Source organism: Erpetoichthys calabaricus, chromosome 4 (assembly GCF_900747795.2).
Source record: "Erpetoichthys calabaricus chromosome 4, fErpCal1.3, whole genome shotgun sequence".
Taxonomy (NCBI): Eukaryota; Metazoa; Chordata; class Cladistia; order Polypteriformes; family Polypteridae; genus Erpetoichthys; species Erpetoichthys calabaricus.
This window is the reverse complement of record NC_041397.2, coordinates 305,654,340-305,670,545: the sequence shown is the minus strand read 5'-3', so window position 1 is coordinate 305,670,545 and position 16,206 is coordinate 305,654,340. Positions and strand designations below refer to the sequence as shown.

The 16,206-nt window shown below is 35.4% G+C and overlaps 1 protein-coding gene across 1 annotated transcript in view; it reads left to right on the top strand.

Moving 5' to 3' along the window:
* The window catches only part of LOC127527589 (olfactory receptor 1E5-like), a 41,327-nt gene extending 28,805 nt beyond the window's left edge, over nt 1–12,522 (top strand). The window contains exon 2 of the mRNA XM_051926696.1: nt 11,561–12,522. Within this exon, the coding sequence (XP_051782656.1) occupies nt 11,561–12,522 (962 nt within the window). The remainder of the gene's footprint in view (nt 1–11,560) is intronic.
* The last annotated feature ends 3,684 nt before the right edge of the window (nt 12,523–16,206 follow it).

The window sequence follows — 16,206 nt, the reverse complement described above, 5'->3', positions numbered from 1 at the left end:
TATATATATATATATATAGATATAGATATATATAGATATACATATATAGATATAGATATATATATAGATAGATATAGATATAGATATATATATATATGTATGTATGTCTATATATATATATATATATATATATGTAAGCTTATAAGTACTGCCTTACTTCTCTTTAAGAAAGGAAGATGTAATGATACTTGATTTAAACGATTCCATGTCTTGGTGGGTTTGCGTAGCTTATTGTCAATATCTTTACACCTGTTTTTAAGACTTATTGACTGAAACGGGCTTTCACGAAAAAAGTTAGGGCTTTGCTACAGGATACACCTTCCACAAGTTAAGCAAGTAAAAATAAAAGTGTATATTTCTGTTTTATTTAAACCTTTTCAGTTTGTATGCATAGCCCCATTTGGCTGTTTTAGTTTTTTTTTCTTTCTTCAGTAATATTTAATCTCCTTAAAGAAAAAGAACATATGCAGTTTACTTTTTTTGTATCTCTTTAGTAATATTTTAGTGTAAAAGGATAACCAGTATTTAAACCTTTTATGTTACTTTATAAAGTTATTTTACACAATGTTGAAAAATTAATAAGAAAGCTACATAATTTGGCAGCTGCTGCTTTAATTTTCAATGAAATGAAAAAAGCTCTCCAAGAGAAAACCTCAATGAAGAAGAAACAGTTTGCAAATATATATATATATATTTATGTGTATATATATTATATATATGTGTATATATATATATTATCTATATATATATATATATATATACATATATATATATATTATATATATATGTGTATATATATATTATATATATATATATATGTATATATATATATTATATATATATGTGTATATGTATATATTATATATATATGTGTATATTATATATATATTATATATATATGTGTATATAGATATTATATATATATATGTGTAATATATATATATTTATATATTAATATATATGTGTATATATATATATTTATATTATATATATGTGTAATATATGTGTATATTATTATATATATATGACAGCAACACTCATAACAATGACAACACAATTACTTTGACAATCATGTTACGTTATTTTAAAAATGTTTCGTTTAGTTTTTCATAACCTCTTTAACACACTACTTCTCCGCTGTGAAGCGCGGGTATTTTGCTAGTCATAAAATATAACTCAAAAGACATTATACTCAGACTAAATAATGGACTAGTGACACCTCATCTATACTTTGGTTACCACTCTACAAGAAAATTATAGCAATCCTTTGAAGCTATGCAGAGGGGTGCAACCAGGATTTCAGGTCATGTTATCCTCTAGCAGTGTCAGAAAATTAATCCTATTTAGTCTTGGGAAGAGGAGTCTGCATGGGGACTTAATCCGGGTGATCGAAATTCTCAGACAATGTACACAAAACTTTTAACAGTTTACTAGCCTCATCAGCCTCAGTGGTCCAGTCAAACCCTTTCAAAGACTTTATAGCTATTGCCACCACTGGAGTGACAAAAGACGTTTTTTAACAAATTGGCAATAATAGTTTTCAAACTCAAAAAATTTCTGAAATCGTCTAAGAGTGGTATACATTGGACAACAATCGATTATCACTTTAACACAAGTCTTGCTGATTCTGCATTTCTGTAATATGATGAAGAAACTATTATTCCTTACCCTGTGATGCGCTTCTTTCATGGTATAATCATGGGATAAATTTATCATCAAAGTACACAGAAATATAGTTTTTGAAAATGTTACCTAAAAATAAACAACAAATGACTAAAAGTAGGAGATTGGCAAATAATCACAATGACTTGTAGTTGTGTTAAATGGCAACTTCGATTTGTTCCTTTTCCAGATCCAAACCAAAGATTAATGATCGAGTTTAGTAAAAACTGGGAACACCAAAAGGTGACACAATAGCAGTAATTAAAGATGTTGGGTAGTTTTTGAAATAGCTTTACTGTCAAATAAATGCAAAGAGTACGTGACACATGTTTCGCCCTCATTCTGGGCTCATCAGGCGTACACACTCCACTGCACTCCCTCTCGGGAATCGAACCTCGGACATCAGCGCCAGAGGCGATGCCCCTAACGTTGCGCCACGGCGCTGCTGCCTCGCAGTTGGGAGATCTGGGGACCTGGGTTCGCTTCCCGGGTCCGCCCTGCGTGGAGTTTGCATGTTCTCCCCGTGTCTGCGTGGGTTTCCTCCCACAGTCCAAAGACATGCAGGTTAGGTGGACTGGCGATTCTACATTGGCCCTAGTGTGTGCTTGGTGTGTGGGTGTGTTTGTGTGTGTCCTGCGGTGGGTTGGCACCCTGCCCAGGATTGGTTCCCTGCCTTGTGCCCTGTGTTGGCTGGGATTGGCTCCAGCAGACCCCCGTGACCCTGTGTTTGGATTCAGCGGGTTGGAAGATGGATGGATGGATGGATGGATGGATGGGTAGTTTTTGTAAAATTCCTATAGTTTATTTTATGGTCAAACTGACTTTATTAAAGGAATACTCCACCCAAAAATGATATTTTTTCATTTGTTACTTATCCCAAGTAATTTACATTTGCATTTATTTGCTTGGCAGATGCTTTTATCCAAAGTGACTTACAAAAGAAGTAAACATAATCCAATAAAATTAGGCTAGGGCCTGTTTGTTCAGCGAGAGTAGTAGGACAGGTAACAAAAAGTAGATTGCTGCACGTGAAAAAGATGTAATAGCTAATAAATATACAATCATGGATTACAATCAATAAAACAACAAATTAACCAGCAATATAAAATATCACAGAGCAAAGGCTATTTACTTATTTTCAATTAGACAGATATTGACAGAAGAGATGGATTTTCAATTGCTTCTTAAATACAATGAGGGAGTCGTCAATATATATACAAGTGGGCAGCTTGTTTTACCAACTAGGTACTACACAGGAAAATGGTCTGGATTGGGACTTGATACCCTGCAGAGGCGGCATCACCAGACATTGCTTTCTGGCAGAAGTGAGTTGGCAAAAAGGAGTATAGCACCTCACCAAGTATACTGAAATGCTGACCCATTGTCTACTCTGTAGGCAAGCTTCAGGGATTTGAACTTAACATGTGCTGCTAGATGGAGCCAATGTAGCAACCTGAATAGAGGAGTGACATGTGCCCATCTTGGCTGGTTAAATACAAGACAAGCCGCTACATTCTAGACCATCTGTGCGGCTTCATAGCACAATGGAGGGGGGGGGGGGGGGGGGGTGGCGTACTCCTACCAGAAGCAAGTTGCAGTAATCCAAACATGGCAAGACCAAACCCTGGACCAGAAGTTGTATGGAATACTCTGTCAGATAAAGTCTGATCTTGTGGAACTTGTACAGTGTGAACCTGCATGAATGAGAAACAGTGCAAATGTGGTCAAAATAAGATACCTGCTCATCAATCACCACTCCAAGGTTGCGTACTGAGTTGAAAGGTGTTAGCAATAGTGAGCCAAGCTATAATGAGATGGGGAGTTGACCCGACTGGCTGGCCAGTATCACAAGAACTTGGTTTTTGCCAGGTTGAGCTTTAGATGGTGATCCTTCATCCAGGTTGGGATATGAGTAAAACATGCAAAGACTCTAGCTGATACCATAATGTCCACTGGATGATGCGACAGGTACAGTTGTGTATCATCCACATAGCACTGATAAGAGAACCCATGGCATTGAATGATGGAGTGGTGTACAAAGAGAAAAGTAGAGGACCCAGCACCAATCCTTGGGGTACACCAGGTCATGTCTGGTGCACTCTTGACAACTCGCCTTGCCCAGAGCACACTGTAGGATCTGTCTGAGATGTAGGGCTCAAACCACCTGAGAACACTCCCAATGATGCTAAGGTCAGAGAGGGTAACAAAAAAGATGTCATGGTTGACCGTGACCAGGTCTCCAGGATTCAAACAAATCCAAATCGTATTATGTAATATCATCTACTGTTGAATTCTGCTCTGTACTTGTAATATTTCTATTGCATTATTATATTGTATTGATGATTACTTGTGTTCTATTCTGTATATTGTATTGTTTTACCCCCCTTCTTTTAACACCCACACCCAGCCTACCTGGAAAGGGGTCTCTCTTTGAACTGCCTTTCCCAAGGTTTCTTCCATTTTTTTCCCTACAAGAGTTTTTGTTTTTGGGAGTTTTTCCTTGTTTTCTTAGAGAGTCAAGGCTGGGGGGCAGTCAAAAGCAGGGCCTGTTAAAGCCCATTGCGGCACTTCTTGTTTGATTGTGGGCTATACAAGAATAAATTGTTTTGTATTATATTGTATCTAGCAGGACCAGGACAAATGACATGTTAGTAACTGTAGCAAGTCATAGCTGGTTGACCACAGGCAGTAGAGCTGTCTTAATTTTTAGTGATGGCATTGGACAAATTTGAACCTCATGTTTTCATGCAGAAAAGAGAAGAACAAGTGTATTGTATAATAGAAGCCAATGGTGACCAATGCTGTAAATATGTGCGTGGGACATGGGAAAAAACATTCCTCCTGTTGCACATTCCATATTTCAGTTATCCCAGTTGTATCCTCAAAATGTGCAAAACACATGCATTATTTGCTTAATATTGTTAAATAGATGCTATTGGGATGAATCACATTATAAACATTAAACACATTTCCATAATACCGCACTTCTGATTTGAAGACAGGACTCTTGACCAGTGAATGAAGGGTAGAGGCAGATCTTCAAATGTGCAAAACACATGCATTATTTGCTTAAATATTGTTAAATAGATGCTATTGGGATGAATCACATTATAAACATTAAACACATTTCCATAATACTGCACTTCTGATTTGAAGACAGGACTCTTGACCAGTGAATGAAGGGTAGAGGCAGATCTTCAATTTAAAAGAATTAGTACAGCATTGGACACCATTGGCTTCTATAGATTGTAGAGACCACTTGTTCCAGACCTGAGAGAGATATGCTTGTCAGTAGTTGCAGTACCAGGATAGCTTGCATTACATATAATTTGGCTTACCCTCTTGGTGGGTGGCCTTACTTTACTGTAGTATCAGTGTGAAGCTAAAATGAAGTCAGCTCCTTTTGACTAACAGTGTTCTTTTCAGGTGCATTTTTTGATGACATGGCCATTGCAGTGAAGATATGCAGTGTAAAATGCCACCTTCATATTTTCAGACCTGTGGCTCAAATGAATGGCTGCTTTGTTACAGAAAATTAAAAGGGTAATGTCAACATGCAAATGTACCCAATACTCAAAGAAACAGGAAAAAAAATAAAAAGAGTGGCACTGTATTCTTGTCATCTGTAAGATGCTTTCAATAAAAATACCAGCTTAATGAAATTATATAAATAAAAGGTCAGCTACATGCAAATGTTTGGAAGAGCTGGAATGAAAATCTTCCATTTCATTGTTTGCTAATGATATAAATATTCAGGTAACTAAAATAATGGATCTCCTGTGTCTCAAATCTCTGGAATCACTTTCGGAAAATCTTGAGGGAAACCTTTTAAATGCAGCTGATGATAGAAAAGCTGAAGTTTTACTTTTCCCTGCTCAAGACAGATTATTCATTTTCTTTCACGTATTTTATATGATGTGTTTTAGTTGACTAAAAGAAGAAAATAAGAGAAAAATGAAAAGTTTTTTTATGTTTAATAATTTTTACATTAAGTGAAATTAATATGAATTGATTAGTTAAAGGCAGTTAGCAGATGGTAGATACTACACATCATCCTCTACTGCAGGGACTTCATATTAAAAAAAGAAAGCAACTTGTAGAAGTAACCCGTTCTCATGGACACGTGTTAAAGGTAATTACCAGTTTCTCTTCACATTTATTTCCTAATGTACTGATAGTGTAGGACAGGTATAATATGCTAATGTTAAAAAATTATCATTAATGTTAAAAAATTAGCATTAGCTAATGTTAAAATATAGCATTTAAAGAATACTAAATAGTGTAGTAATTTTTTACTGTTTTATAGAGTCTTTGTGACATGTCATTCTTTAAAGAGCATTTAAATTGCATAAAATAGCTGATGTAAGAAATAAGTTTCAAAATGTATTTTGGTTCCAGTTTCCTACTTTCAAAAGCTTATGAGCTAAAAAGCTGCATGACCATTTATGCGTTAGCACATCTTGTACTGTTCTGTTATAAAGTTTGGTTTTACGGTTACAAAATTCCAACATTTGTTACGCAAATTTGTTTAACTCTGTAGAAATTCTGTCGTAATGTCTAATTATTGTTAATCGAAGTCTGCAGTGAAATACCTTCTAAAAAGATTTCTTTTTCTGCATCCTTGTGCCACAGGCATAATTAACACGGACAAGGAGCAGTTTTAACTATACAATACAATAAGTGATCTAAAAAGCACCGGATATAAAGAGTATTAAATAATCGTGGGCACAATTTGATATTTCGGTTGTAGTGCTTTTTTTAGAGTCACAGCCATACTGCTATGTCATATCTCAGGTCAAATATCTTAAGTTGTTTGTAAATAAAGTTCCAATATAAACTAAATCTCACATAAATTAACACGGTAACATAGTTAAAACTTTAAAATTATGAAAACATACACAAGTACTGTTTGCAATATTCAAATGACAGAAAACATGTATATATTCTTTTGTTTCTTTGTGTGTTTATTGTTATTGTATCTAAATAAAAACTTTCTTATTTTTTTAAACAGAATAATAAATGTGTGCATGGTGCAACATTCATGAGCATTCTGAAATTGGGTTTGATAGGTGGACCTTTTTTAATTTTTCACGTACTTCATCAAAGAGACATTTTTCTTTATTGAATATTTTGTCATGGTGGTGTGTGTGACGTGTAATTGAGGTTTGCTCAGACTGCTGCATTGCTCTTTGTAAAGGCAGCACATGCATCATAAACTGCAGGCACACAGACTTATGCACGCAATTCTGCAGCCATTTCTACTGCTTTGACTGACTACTGACATGTACAGGGACTGCGGTGGGCTGCGCCCTGCCCAGGGTTTGTTTCCTGCCTTGCGCCCTGTGTTGGCTGGGACTGGCTCCAGCAGAACCCGTGACCCTGTGTTAGGATATAGTGGGTTGGATAATGGATGGATGGATGTACAGGGAAGAATCTCATGTATATAAAATAGATAGATAGATAGATAGATAGATAGATAGATAGATAGATAGATAGATAGATAGATAGATAGATAGATAGATAGATATACAAGTTTTAGTGACCTCATTGAAGCGAAATGTAAAACAACAAACTAATCTATAATTGAAGTCACACAGAATGTTTCTGGAAATGTTTTAAGTATAGGTGCCATACAAGAGAGAGCTGTGTAGGGCAGGATGGATTTAATAATCATATTCTTTGTTTCTTAATGCATTACAAAAGTTGTGGCCATTTAAAAAAAAAAAACTTGTGGAAAAAATATCCTTTATTGGACATTCATATTTTTGTATCTTAGTGTATTCGTGTGAGAAGGGTTTGTGGCCACCCCCTTACACTCCACAAGTGTACTTAATTAGATAGATAGATAGATAGATAGATAGATAGATAGATAGATAGATAGATAGATAGATAGATAGATAGATAGATAGATAGATAGATAGATAGATAGATAGTAGACTTTATTAATCCCAAGGGGAAATTCACATACTCCGGCAGCAGCATACTGATAAAAAAACAATATTAAATTAAAGAGTGATAACAATGCAGGTATACAGACAGACAGTAACTTTGTATAATGTTAACGTTTACCCGCCCCGGGTGGAAGTGAAGAGTCGCATAGTGTGGGGGAGGAATGATCTCTCAGCCTGTCAGTGGAGCAGGACGGTGACAGCAGTCTGTCGCTGAAGCTGATGATCCTGTTTAGTGGATGCAGTGGATTCTCCATTATTATTATTATTATTATTATTATTATTATTATTATAATTAATACAATTGCAACTTTTATTTATTGCTTATTGACCTTTTGTCATGCATTTCATTTATATATATATCTCATCAGGGGGAATCAAGCTAAGGTTACAAAATGGGATTTATCAGAAAATGGAATGAACCTTAACAAAACTGATGGTGTTATGTCTCAATGTAGTCACTTGTGCCACCTGCCTGGAAGTGCCTGAATTAAAGCAAAATAAAAGGTGTCATATATCAAAGCCTGTTATTTTAACATAAAAAGAAAAGAAAAAATAAAGAGATATTACAAAACTTGTGAAACAAATTGTTTTAAAAAAAGAAACAGTTCAATAGATCAATACAAAAAATAACAAAAAAAGGAAAAAGACCCAGGTAAGTAATATGTAAGACACAGTGAATGTCTCTTGTATGAGCAGAGTACTTCACCTAGAAGTATAAAAAAGTGAGGTGTTTCCCAATACTACATTGTAGTAGACTTGAACTCATGGCCATCATATCCAAGGTGGTCACCATGAAGAAATGAGTTATTGGACATGTGTGTCACATACGTAACAATGATGCAGCATCACAGTAGTCATACACGATCAAAATGATGGTGCACATGAAATCCAAAATCATAAAATGGTAGCGTACATGAAAAGTAACACACAAAGTGGTGATGAAATGAAAACAAATAATATATCGTAACAATAACTGCAAGTTAATAACAAAGTAAAACACATTCCTGGGACAACACAGTGCCACAAGGGTCATGTGTGACACTGTTTATGCACAGTAAATTAAGAAGGAAATAACACCTTTTCTTTTTAAACAATAAGTCTGGTATTTTTCAAGTCAATGTTTGTTCTTCGGAAACTTGGTTTATAAGCATTTGCCATGCAAAATTTTGTTCCAAAAGTCCAGCGATTTCTATGCACTTTAAAAAATACCTTGTCTGCCCTGGTGTTTTACATTGGAGGCACAGATATTACCTAAAAACAAAAACCTTAAAACTTACTGAATACGTCCAGTTTTTAAGCCAAAACAGTTGTCAATCATTGATCTTGGTCTTGTGATTACACACCCATTGTGTGGCGCATTTCCCCGAGGGTGATCCGGCTCGTAGGATCCTCATTTTTGGGGACCCGAGTGGATGGACCAGTCCAAGGGGTCGCCCATGTAATACCTGGTTGTGAGAGAGAGAGGGTCATTTCTGGAGGGTGGGACTGGATCGGATGTCTGCCTGGGGCGGTTGCCAACCGGGATCCAGAGCTGTTTCATTGTGTGGTGGGTGCGGCAAAGCACTGTGCCAGTGTATGCTCCCCAACTTTACTTGATTTAACTTGTAAAATAGCATGTACATGTTATTTTTTAACAAAAAAAAAACACCAGTGTTATTAGACTCAGCCATTTTAAAAGAAAACCAGCTGTGTGCACTACCTCAGCACTGGTAATCTTCCTTTCACCCACCGGCTCATGGTTTCTTTCAAATCAGACCAAATCACAGTAAACTCTTTGTGCCATGTGGTTGGTTTTGCTTTGACTTAACTTCCATATTTATGTATGAACTCACACAAGTGAATAGAAAATGTATCCATACCTCAAGAATAATAGTGCCAAGAAACTGCAATTAAATGATTATTTCCAGATTCCTTTTGTTGTCACAAATATGCATCAAAGACATGGTATTATTTTTTTTTATTAAAACCCTAAGAGGACGTATTTAGTAAGTTTTAGGCTTTTAATTTTCCAGTGTTTTATGCCCCTTTGCATCCAATGTGAAGCCCCAGGGCAGCACAAAATTTTTAAAATTTATAGAAATCTACTTTGGAGCCCAATTTCATATGGCGAATGCATATATACCACATTTGTGAACAAATAACTTGAACCTGAAAAATACCAAACTTATCTTTTAAAAAAAGAAAATAATTAGGGTTATAAATATTTTTTGGTGCTGTTAGAAGGTCATTTTATATCTATTGTATATACTTGCGGATAAGTCGGGACTTGACTTTACAGTATAATATGTGGTATTTTATAATGTCGGTCATATAAATCAAATGTGGAAAACTCACATTATCGGTAGAAGGGATTACGATATGCTAACACCCACCTGAGAGAGTAACCACGGAGCACACGGCCTTTTTATTCTATGTGGGTGTGGCAATGCGCTGTATTAGCGTGTGCTCCTAAACTCTCTCTCTATAGTGCCAACGTGACCACACGGTAATACCAGAAATATTCCGAAGCGACATTTGCACTGATTTGTGTTTTTTGTATCTCACATCCTTGTACACCTTTATCGTAAGAGCATCCCTTATTTGCGATGGATTGTTCGATCAGAAGAAAATATGAAGCTGATTTTAAATTAAACGTTGTTGAAGTAGCGAAAGAAATTGGTAAGTGTGCTGCTGCAACAAAATTCGATGCATCTGAGAAACTGATGCGAGATTGGCGGAGGCAAGAAGATGTAAAAAAAACAAAATAAAGTGAAGCATTTTTGAATGGGCGCAAAAGTCAGAGTCTGATTTTATGATCGATTTTTCGGGTTTCAAAACCCGACTTATACGGTATTTATTTTTTCTGAGCTTCCCATAATGTTTTTCTTAATATTACCTCAACTCATTTGAGTTTTGCATCTTGGAGAATTCAATTTGTGTAAAGTGTTTTCCCTTTGTAATGTATTTAACCCTTAACTACTTGCACCATTTCTCATCTCATACTCGTGCACTGTACTTTATGCACCATTGTTAAAATGGCTATTTATAGGCATGCTGTGAGGTTGTAATATAAAATATTGAAATAATTTTAAATTGTACATGTTTGTAATGTAATTTAATACCATATTACTGAATAGTATGACACAGTATAGGACTATCTGAAAATAAACCTGATCCGCTTCTCCATTGCTTATTTGTCACCCGTCACACTTTCATCCATTGCAGGATTTGCACATGTATCACATTTCACTTCAGTTCTTGAATGTTCTTTGCAGACAAAGTCATTGCAAGAAGAACATCTCATCATTGTCATACATATGTAAGTACCTGCTGGGTTTACCAAATGCACCATATGGAACTTGCGACTGTGCATCCACTTATAAAACTGTCTGGGGGCACACTGGAGGAAAACCATTGCGACACTGTGCTTATAGTGAATCAAACTGATGAGAGATGGTGGATGCTGCCAGTAAGTTCAAGTCAAAGGTCGTGGGACAAAAATAACTGAGATTGGTGTACAAAATACACCAGCATGAGTAGTTAAGGGTTAATGAAGTAAAAATATTGTGAAGCCATTAAAGGTTAATGTGTCATCTCTATCTGATATCACTGATAACTCTAAAAGAAAAACCCTTCATTTTAAAACTCTTGTTTTGACTCTGATTTTTGATTTTGTTTTGACTTTGACAACTGATATTCTGACTTCTTGAGTGATTGAACACTTTATGTTCCCAGTCATTGCCACTTGTGTAAGAATGAAGCCAGAATAAAGAAAATGATTCTCATAATTGGTTCTTTTTTGTTCTCCTGTCTGAATTGTTATGGCTAAGGTGGACTCATAGTCAAATTTCCATTTTCTTGTCGTGTTTAAAAGCCACTTTCCCATCATAATACAAATTTAATGATATAAATGTATTTTTGTTAATATATTTGTGACCAAATATTTAACAATTTTTTATTTATTACAGGAAGTACAAAGATGAGCAACACATCCATCAGTGTATCAGAATTTATTCTGCACTGTGAGATTCGATCTGACCAGAGAAGTGGTATTATTTCTGCACTTACATTAATATTCTTCACATCCATGTTTGGAAATCTACTTGTAATTACGGTGATAATAGCAAACCGTCATCTCCATGCACCCATGTATCTTTTTATTGTTACTTTAGCTACGATAGACTTGACCAACAGTAGTGTCCTCATTCCAAAAATGCTTTCCATCCTTCTCTTTGACTCCTCAGTGCCATACGCAGCCTGTGTTTTGCAGATGTTTATTGTTTTCCATATAGATGAGATGGAGGCCTTACTTTTGGCATTTATGGCAATTGATCGCTATGTAGCTGTTCTGTATCCCTTGAGATATCCCTCACTCATTACTAATAAAACTGTTGGTTACAGTGTTTTAATTATGAATATTTTTGGACTTATTTTCAAATCCCCTTTCCTGTTTTTTGTTGGAGAACTTTCTTTCTGTCAAACCAATATCCTTCCGTATTGCTTCTGTGATTATTCTACAATGGTTCATATTGCTTGCAACCAAAACCCCAAGTATTTATCTTTTCTGTCTGCTGCAGTTTTTACAACCGGTGTCGTCCCATTAGGACTAATTCTATTTACTTACAGCCGAGTGGTGCTGGCAGCAATAATGATATCATCAGCTGAGGGAAAGAAGAAAGTCTTCAGCACCTGTCTAACCCATCTCCTTGTGGTTGGACTGTTTTATATTCCATTGTTACTATCATATTTATTGCCAGGAGCCGGAGTAAAACTATCAACAGAAGCCTATAATGCAATGGTCATTGTTGGAAATGTACTACCACCCATGCTGAATCCCATCATCTACAGTTTCCGTAACAAGGAAATAAAGGTTTGCATCCACAGACTGTTTACTGGGAAAAGAAATCAGGCATCTGTAAATCACGATTGATTTATCTACCTTTTTTGAAAATAAAGATATACAGTACAAGAAACATATTTATTTGGTTGAATGTGGGTAGTGATATCCTTGACATGTTCTGTAACTCTGAGAGGGTCACTGTGATTTTCTGGGCCGGTAACATCACTTCAGGAGAAGCCCACCGAATCAACAAAGTGATTAAGAAGGAAGGCTCAATTATGGGATGCTTTCTGGCCCCACTGGAGGTAGTAGTGGAAGACAGAAGGAAGACAGAACTGAGTGCTATCAATCTAGTTATCTAAAGTACTACCTACAAATCTTGACCATTGAATAATTTACTACAAAATAATTTTTCCAATCCAATTATTAACAAAAAATGTAACAAGTTATCCAAACATGGATTAGCAAGTCATAGCTGGTTGACCACAGGCAGTAGAGTTGTCTTAATTTTTAGTGATGGCATTGGACAAATTTGAACCTCATTTTTTCATGCAGAAAAGAGAGGGAAAAGTGTATTGTATAATAGAAGCCAATGGTGACCAATGCTGTAAAAATGTGTGTGGGACATGGGAAAAAAACTCTCACATTCCTCCTGTTGCACATTCCATATTTCAGTTATCCCAGTCGTATCCTCAAAATGTGCAAAACACATGCATTATTTGCTTAAATATTGTTAAATAGATGCTATTGGGATAAAGAAGAAGGATGCCTCACGCCTGGACAAACTGGTGAGGAAGGCAGGCTCTATTGTTGGCATAGAGCTGGACGGTTTGACATCCGTAGCAGAGCAACGGGCACTCAACAGGCTCCTATCAATTATGGAGAATCCACTACATCCATTAAACAGTGTCATCTCCAGACAGAGGAGCAGTTTCAGCGACAGACTGCTGTCACTGTCCTGCTCCACTGACAGACTGAGAAGATCATTCCTCCCCCAAACTATGCGACTCTTCAATTCCACCAGAGGGGGTAAATGTTGAACATTATTCAAGTTATTGTCTGTTTTTTTACCTGCATTTTTTATTACTCTTTAATTTAATATTTTTTGCTGCTGGAATATGTGAATTTCCCCCTGGGATTAATAAAGTATCTATCTATCTATCTATCTATCTATCTATCTATCTATCTATCTATCTATCTATCTATCTATCTATCTATCTATCTATCTATCTATCTATCTAAATCACATTATAAACATTAAACACATTTCCATAATACTGCACTTCTGATTTGATGAAAGGACTCTTGACCAGTGAACGAAGGGTAGAGGCAGATCTTCAATTTAAAAGAATTAGTACAGCATTGGACACCATTGGCTTCTATTAGATTGTAGAGACCACTTGTTCCAGACCTGAGAGAGACATGCTTGTCAGTAGTTGCAGTACCAGGATAGCATTGCATTACATATAATTTGGCTTACCCTCTTGGTGGGTGGCCTTACTTTACTGTAGTATCAGTGTGAAGCTAAAATGAAGTCAGCTCCTTTTGACTAACAGTGTTCTTTTCAGGTGCATTTTTTGATGAAAACATCCCACCTTCTTGATTTGTTTTTCACATGGCCATTGTCAGTGAAGATATACAGTGTAAAATGCCAGCCTTCATATTTTCAGACCTGTGGCTGAAATGAATGACTGCTTTGTTACAGAAAATTAAAAGGGTAATGTCAACATGCAAATGTACCCCAATACTCAAAGAAACAGGAAAAAAAATAAAAAGAGTGGCACTGTATTCTGGTCATCTGTAAGATGCTTTCAATAAAAATACCAGCTTAATGAAATTATATAAATAAAAGGTCAGCTACATGCAAATGTTTGGAAGAGCTGGAATGAAAATCTTCCATTTCATTGTTTGCTAATGATATAAATATTCAGGTAACTAAAATAATGGATCTCCTGTGTCTCAAATCTCTGGGAATCACTTTTGGAAAATCTTGAGGGAAACCTTTTAAATGCAGCTGACGTGATAGAAAAGCTGAAGTTTTACTTTTCCCTGCTCAAGACAGATTATTCATTTTCTTTCACGTGTTTTATATGATGTGTTTTAGTTGACTAAAAGAAGAAAATAAGAGAAAAATGAAAAGTTTTTTTATGTTTAATAATTTTTACATTAAGTGAAATTAATATAAATTGATTAGTTAAAGGCAGTTAGCAGATGGTAGATACTACACATCATCCTCTACTGCAGGGACTTCATATTAAAAAAAGAAAGAACTTCAAGTAAAAGCAACTTGAAGAAGTAACCCGTTCTCATGGGCACGTGTTAAAGGTAATTACCAGTTTCTCTTCACATTTATTTCCTAATGTACTGATAGTGTATGACAGGTATAATATGCTAATAAATGTTAAAATATAGCATTTAAAGAATGCTAAATAGTGTAGTAATTTTTTACTGTTTTATAGAGTCTTTGTGACATGTCATTCTTTAAAGAGCTTTTAAAAATTGCATAAAATAGCTGATGTAAGAAATAAGTTTCAAAATGCATTTTGGTTCCTAGTTTATTACTTTCAAAAGCTTATGAGCTGACAAATGCTGCACGACCATTTATGCGTTAGCACATCTTGTACTGTTCTGTTATAAAGTTTGGTTTTACGGTTACAAAATTCCAACATTTGTTACGCAAATTTGTTTAACTCTGTAGAAATTCTGTCGTAATGTCTAATTATTGTTAATCGAAGTCTGCAGTGAAATACCTTCTAAATAGATTTCTTTTTCTGCATCCTTATGCCACTGGCATAATTAACACTGACAAGGAGCAGTTTTAACTATACAATACAATAAGTGATCTCAAAATATATAAAAAAGATATAAAAAGTATTATATACTTTTATAAAGTATATAAAAAGTATTAAATAATCGTGGGCACAATTTGAGTATTTCGGTTGTAGTGCTTTTTTTAGAGTCACAGCCATACTGCTATGTCATATCTCAGGTCAAATATCTTAAGTTGTTTGTAAAATAAAGTTCCAATATAAACTAAATCTCACATAAATTAACACGGTAACACAGTTAAAACTTTAAAATTATGAAAACATACACAAGTACTGTTTGCAATATTTAAATGACAGAAAACATGTATATATTCTTTTGTTTCTTTGTGTGTTTATTGTTATTGTATCTAAATAAAAACTTTCTTATTTTTTTAAACAGAATAATAAATGTGTGCATGGTGCAACATTCATGAGCATTCTGAAACTGAGTTTGATAGGTGGACCTTTTTTAATTTTTCATGTACTTCATCAAAGAGACATTTTTCTTTATTGAATATTTTGTCATGGTGGTGTGTGTGACGTGTAATTGAGGTTTGCTCAGACTGCTGCATTGCTCTTTGTAAAGGCAGCACATGCATCATAAATTGCAGGCACACAGACTTATGCACGCAATTCTGCAGCCATTTCTACTGCTTTGACTGACTACTAACATGTACAGGGACTGCGGTGGGCTGGCGCCCTGCCCAGGGTTTGTTTCCTGCCTTGCGCCCTGTGTTGGCTGGGACTGGCTCCGGCAGAACCCCGTGACCCTGTGTTAGGATATAGCGGGTTGGATAATGGATGGATGGATGTACAGGGAAGAATCTCATGTATATAAAATAGATAGATAGATAGATAGATAGATAGATAGATAGATAGATAGATAGATAGATAGATAGATAGATAGATAGATAGATAGATAGATATACAAGTTTTAGTGACCTCTTTGAAGCGAAATGTAAAACAA